At 38.9% G+C, this 6,274-nt stretch overlaps 1 protein-coding gene across 1 annotated transcript; it reads right to left on the bottom strand.

The window, feature by feature from the left end:
- Positions 1-32: 32 nt before the first annotated feature.
- Positions 33-5,854, bottom strand: timm17a (translocase of inner mitochondrial membrane 17 homolog A (yeast)). Its single transcript, XM_085777670.1, has 6 exons — positions 5,801-5,854; positions 4,226-4,325; positions 3,858-3,921; positions 3,270-3,398; positions 2,416-2,526; positions 33-974 (listed from the first exon to the last, which is right to left on the bottom strand). The coding sequence occupies exons 1-6, from the start codon at positions 5,824-5,826 to the stop codon at positions 898-900; spliced, it is 507 nt and encodes a 168-aa protein (XP_085633796.1). The 5' UTR covers positions 5,827-5,854; the 3' UTR covers positions 33-897.
- Positions 5,855-6,274: the final 420 nt, after the last annotated feature.

Raw genomic sequence — 6,274 nt, 5'->3', positions numbered from 1 at the left:
CCGTTCATTATTCAAACCAGAACTCTACAAGACAGATTTTACAATTCATTTTAATGTACCATAATACAATCTGTCATACAGATTTAATACAGTATATGCATCAATCCCTTGCTCGAGTTTTGCCATCTATTTGTACTGTCTATGCCATCCTTTGTCATTAGCAGTCTTCTTTCACTCCTCTGTGTTGAATGCAAAAGCACTGTCAGATAGAATACAACAATCCGGTACAACTCTTTACAACCTCAAATAAATAAAACACTTTAAAACAAACTAATATTAAGGAATAGCAATGTATTTGATAGATGTTTGCCTTCATGTTTCTGAATAAAAATCAAAAAGGCCGGCCAAATGTCAGGGGCCAGCACAAGCAGGTGACATATTTTAAGGCAAATAAGGACTAACATGACTGAACACGAGCAGAAAGGTTTTACTGTATATACACATAAGTATTATACTTATATAAGTATAATTTATTGCGTTCCATGTGTGACATGTGTTTTTGCAAGATTCAACATCATCCAGAGTTTGTCTGTGCTCGACTCCCTTGTTGGGCTACATGCAGTTTGTATGAACAAAATAGAAAAACACGCCTCTTCCCCACAAGCCCACAAACATCAAACAATAAATCTCAGCACACCAGACAATATTGTTGGGTGAAACAGACGCACATGACAAGGCTGAGAATGGCAAAAGGCAGAAATGTACATGGCTCTTGAGAGAAGGAAAATGAAGATGTATTCTGTCCTTCACTTCTGACACAGTCCATATAAAACCAGGTGCAGTTTCTATTGTTTGATGTGTGGTATTTTTTACATCCCAATTTCTTCTTCTAACTTCAGCAAGGAATTCAAAAAGGCCTAGTGGATAAAGACACGGAGGGGGGGTGCGGGGGTCCTCTCACTGATATTGTCTGTAGTCTCCAAAGGAAGGGGTGGGCATGGGAGCAGGGGCGGGTTCCTCTGCAAACTGGGGCCCTGGAGAGAAAGAACAGGTCAACTTCAGAGTGTGAAGATAAGACAGCCGATCAGAGGCCTGTTAATTAAGTGACAATAACCTAATAACAGTCGAGGAAAAAATATTTTAAAATATTTTTCAATTTAAGAGGGAGTATAAGCATATTTATTTCAGTTGTCCTCCTTATTTAAAGGGACAACGAGGAATTTCTATTTGGTTATAAAAAAGTCTCACGTTAAGATTAAGATTAAGATTAAGATTATACTTTAATTATCAGATCACTTCTGAAATTTGTCTTGCGTCCCACGACGTCCAAAGTTTCACATAAATAATACAAAATACAAAAAACATACATTTACAGAAAGCATAAGTGTTACCCTCACGTTAATGTGGATGAATCTCCGCTACCCACACTTGTTAATGGGCCCATTTTCGATAAATATATCGTTTTGTCTCTATCGTTATTTTGTTATTATTAGTGGTGGCGGAAACGCCGTTTCTTTACTTTCGGTTTCGTGGCGAGTCATGAGAATAACGCCGCCGAATCGCCGTTTATGGTCGGAACTACGACGGTATGTGATCGTCTTCGAACCTCTGACTTTAATTCTTGATGAATGAAAACATGAGTCTGTCTTGCGCCGGTCAAAGAATTTCACGGTGCGCGCGGAGGCTCATAAATGTAGTGTGAAAACGCTTTGCTTTTCCAAAACTCCTCGTTGTCCCTTTAAAAGAACTTATGATTTCATACAATTTGCCATACCCACTCAGACATATGAACTTCCCTTTTTTCTTTGTTCCTAGATTCTCAAAAGAGGTTGGTAAAAGGTCATTCCAATATAAAGCCCCATCGGACTGGAATGACCTCCCTCCTTCTTTGCGTTCTTTTACCTCTTTTCATTGATTCAGGATGTCACTAAACTTATATCTTAAAACAGATTGCAATGTTTTAATTAATTAATTAATTAATTGTTATTCTTTCTTTCTCCCTTTTCGTTATTTCGTTTGTTGGACTTATGTACAATATAGAACGTCTCTGGTAGGGGTGGTGTGTCAGCAAGATGTCTGTACTTGTTTGTATCTGTCATGTTATGTATGTCTATAATGTAATGTAGTGTATTGTTGTTATGTGTTCTATGTCTATGTCTGTCTTGACCTCCTCCTTGAAAATGAGATGCTACATCTCAAGGGGCTATCCTTTAATAAATTCAAAAAAGTAGGGAAATTATATAAAAACATGTCAAAAAAAGGAATAGATATGGATTTTGATTTGTATATGGTTGGCTGTAAACTGATTCATTATTATGGCATCTCATCTGATGTAAGCAGGAATTGTAAATGCTCTTCATCCTGGTCCTTTCCAATCCCAGGATTGGAATGAACAAATAAAATTAACCTTAAATCATTATAACTTGATCAGTTAGTTCTACAGTGCCAACTTAAAATATGTGAAGCTTCACTCACCAGTTGGGAACTGTGAAGAGGCGAACCTAGTGAGCAAGATCCCAGCACCCTCTATCAACGCCAGCAGAATGCCTCCCATGGCTGCCGATCCCACCATGGCAACTGGACCGTCTGCAGAGGAGCAGTGAAAAGGTCAACCACTGTTCAATTTTCATCATGTTTTAAAAAGGTAAACAATGAAAGGTAACGATAAAGATACAGAGACTGTGAGCTGTTTTCACTCATTTATGTCTGATTAAACCTCTAAATGTGGAGCAGACACAATCAAGCCTGATCTGTGACAACCAACATGGTCCTGGGAAGAGCTTGGATCAGGTGAAAAATCAAATGGGTTGCAAAAGGTGAGCAAAATTTTGATTCAGTTTCCATGTGGACGTGTGAAATCACACACAGAGCCCAAACAAAATGCAAGCTTCTCTAATCAAGTGAAAGATAATCTGCAAACAGGCCTTACTGGAACAGCAGTGCCATGATTGTTTCCCAGGATTAGTCTTGTAGAGTAAAACAAGGTGACATCTGATCTGATTTTAATGCTACATGACCACAGCTGAATATAGGGTGCTCATTGCGACATGGGCTGCTGTTTGCCTTGACGTCTGTTGTTGTATCATGTTACAGACTTCATACAGTACATAGCAGCTTGGAGGGATTCTAGTTTATAAAACTAGATCATCGATCAGCGTTAATGTTATGATTTCTCCATTCCTATTGGACAGTTTTGAAGTTCACATTGAGGAGCAACGTGTCTCTCTGAGAAGATGAGCTCATTGTATACCAATTACCAAGTTGCCTAAAACAGCATGTGCTTTTCTGTTGTTGACTCTCAACTGCCAGCTTCCTCGAGGCTTACTCACTTCTTGCAGCGAGGATAGCTCCCGTCATGGCCCCACTTGTTATTGAGTTCCAGGGATCTTCCTTTCCTCGCACTTTTACTAAACCACAGTCGATCATAGAGAAGAGGCCTCCCCATACGGCGAAGCTACCTGCAATCCAAAAGAAACATGCCTTGTATTCATATTCATCCTTCAGCATCAAATGCTCACCAAACGTTATCCAAAATGATTGCACAATTTGCATCTATTTTGCCAGAGGGAAGAGTTTTTAATGGATCACAGAAAACGGCGTTAAATGTCCATATAGTGTAAGTTTCAAAAAGAGAGCTGCAAATGCAACATACTAAGTCAAATCTCAATGAAAAAATGATTATGAGTAACACTGAGCATGCAGATGGACAGGAGAAAAGTGGACTATGCAGCAGAAGTTTCTGAGAATGGACTGGGACTGACTTGTTTTACTTATACCTGTATAATTATTAATCATACAATTAATAGCTAACTGATCCCTACAAAAACTTTGTAATTCTAACTAAATAAGACCAAGCTGACTACAGATCTAGTTCTTTGCAAAGGAGGGCAAAGTAACCTTTCAACATTTCTTCTTACCTCCAAGCTGTGGGGCTCTGGTCTTGATGGCAGTCATGCTACCTTTCATTCTGTGGCTCATTCCCTATGAGAGCAATTAGAAACAAAGATCAATGGAAAATATTCCAACACTGTGTATATCGAAGTCATTGATTTATTTAGCCCGACACGATGCAAATGTCATTATGATACAAAGCTGACGATGCAGCACAGTTCCAATTTAGACACATATTCTATGGTGTCAATAATGATCAGACAATGTCAACACTATCGTCTTCTGATTGTGAGTGAGCTTCAACACAGGCTCATGTTGTACACAGTGGTATATGAAGCCAAGTTATCAATAATTGTTATATAAAACTGGAGGCAATACAGGGAGCTGAACTTACTGAAGGTGCATTTCTGAAACCTTTTACTGCCTGGAATATTCCTCCTCCAATAGCTCCCATGGTGAAGGCCCCCCCACAGTCGTCCACAATCCTCCAGGGGCTACAGGAATAACACAGCCATTAACCAAAGTTCATTGTCATTTAATATTCACACAAAGACAAATACTGAAGTTGTTATTACAGAATAAGAAGACCATAGGCCTATATTACCCATTTTATTACTAAACCACATTTAACTGAACAAACAAAAAACAAACATCTCAATGAAGTACCTTTGATATTTTAATTTAGTGCAGGCTACTAAGAAGTACAAGTGAATTGTCCACCCAATGCACTCCTGAACAAGTCACTAGACCATGACACAAAAATCTCCTAACATCCAGAGATCCAGTGATGAGATGAAAACATCCAGTTCAAATTGTTTGGATAGATAACAGCCATTCAATACGCCTTGATTTGAACAACAAAAACTTGACAAAAGTTAAGAACTTGTGACATTACCTACTGATGAATGCTGGAAAAATAATCAGCAGACTGGTCAATAATAATAATCATTTTTAGTTCAATTGATCCTTTACATACACCTGTTTGTTTGGATTTAAAACTGAACTTTGCAGATTTTACCACAATATAAGAGCTCCATCGCAATCTAATTTACCAAATAGACTATAAATGAGTGGCTTTGGGACCCGCAATCATTTGTTTTTGGCCTTAAGACTCACTGTGAAAGTCACCTTCATGTTGTGATGAGCACATAGTAGAACATTTACTAAGAACAGGTGTGCAGCTCTGCAGCTTGTGTTTCAAAGGCTACCTGATGAAGTTAACTTTTACATGAATGTGAGCAGAGTAGAAATTCAAGCTTTATCTAATATTTACTTGGTTTTAACTGTAAAAACAATTATGACAACCTAAGGTAAACAAACCTGTTCTGGTGACACCGATTGTAACATTGTCACTGAACCAGAAGTGTCTTACTAACGCTACATGATACCAGATCATAGTTACAAACGAGTCACTAATTGACCCACAGCACGGCACCGTGTTAAATCGACATCGACACGTGTAATTTTGAAATCCCATGAGGTTGGATTTCTCCAGATGTTGTGCAATGCTCATGTTGCCCCCCTACACATGAGCCCCCACGTCGCTGCCTTGCCTAGCTTACACATGCTAAGGCAATATCTTGATCAACCCTCTTTTTACATAGTTAGGATTTTTACTATAGTGTCTCACATTCACTGCAGGTCATCCATGAAACTGAACAGATATTATCTCTGTCAGTGTAATGACACATGACTCCGCCAACTAAAACACCGACAAGGTCACTAACAACGTGATTTAGCAGCTGCGGTCTTAAGACAGTCCATACTGCTAGCGCAGATCTATGTAAAATTAGCATCCCTGCTAACACCAGCTAACCAGAAGGATCTTAACCGTTTGGAGTAAAACACTCTTTGTACCGTTAAAGTCATTACACACACTTAACGCGACAGTCACTTCAAACAAAGATGTGGACTGGACTATGGAAAACACAACCGATTAAGCATGTTTTTTCCTGTTTCAAAGACTCACCATGGTTCTCTAGCATATTCCTCCATTTTGTTCTTTCGCTGTTCCCTCTGACGTAACGCTTATCGATAATCTGACGTAACGACGTCACGTGTTGTGTTAAAGGATCCCACAGTGTCAGTCTTTGTCAACAAATCATATGAAAAGTAAAAAATGCCGATTATCCCTGCACGCGAAGTGAACGTACGTATACATGGTATATTTAATATTTAATATATAATGTGAAAACTATTCTGGAATAATTTCTAACCATACATATGTTTCTAACCCAAATTTTAGCCTAATTCACTATCAAGTTAATATGCCTTTAACACCGTAGCCGCATGTGTTTGCAGGGAAATTGGGTTATATTTAATAGTGAACGTGAGTTTGAAGTAAAGCAGCTCCCATAGGTTCTGCAACGAGTCCGGTCGGTGGCGGGGTGGCGGTATGCAGCCGCCAGCCCGTTGTCAACCACCAATCAAACCAGAAGAAGAA

The sequence above is a fragment of the Trachurus japonicus genome, chromosome 5 (assembly GCF_045865225.1).
Source record: "Trachurus japonicus isolate A0001 chromosome 5, Traja_1.0".
Taxonomy (NCBI): domain Eukaryota; kingdom Metazoa; phylum Chordata; class Actinopteri; order Carangiformes; family Carangidae; genus Trachurus; species Trachurus japonicus.
Note: the sequence above shows the minus strand (reverse complement) of the source record. Positions and strands in the feature narration are given on the sequence as shown.

Bases quoted from the DNA above. Each gene is read 5' to 3' on its own strand.
- timm17a (XM_085777670.1), bottom strand. From the start codon at position 5,826: ATGGAGGAATATGCTAGAGAACCATG. The intron at 3,399-3,857 runs GTAAGAAGAAAT...TTTGGATTGCAG, and splicing joins CAGAGCCCCACAGCTTGGAG to GTAGCTTCGCCGTATGGGGA. The intron at 2,527-3,269 runs GTGAGTAAGCCT...GCTCCTCTGCAG, and splicing joins AGCTATCCTCGCTGCAAGAA to ACGGTCCAGTTGCCATGGTG.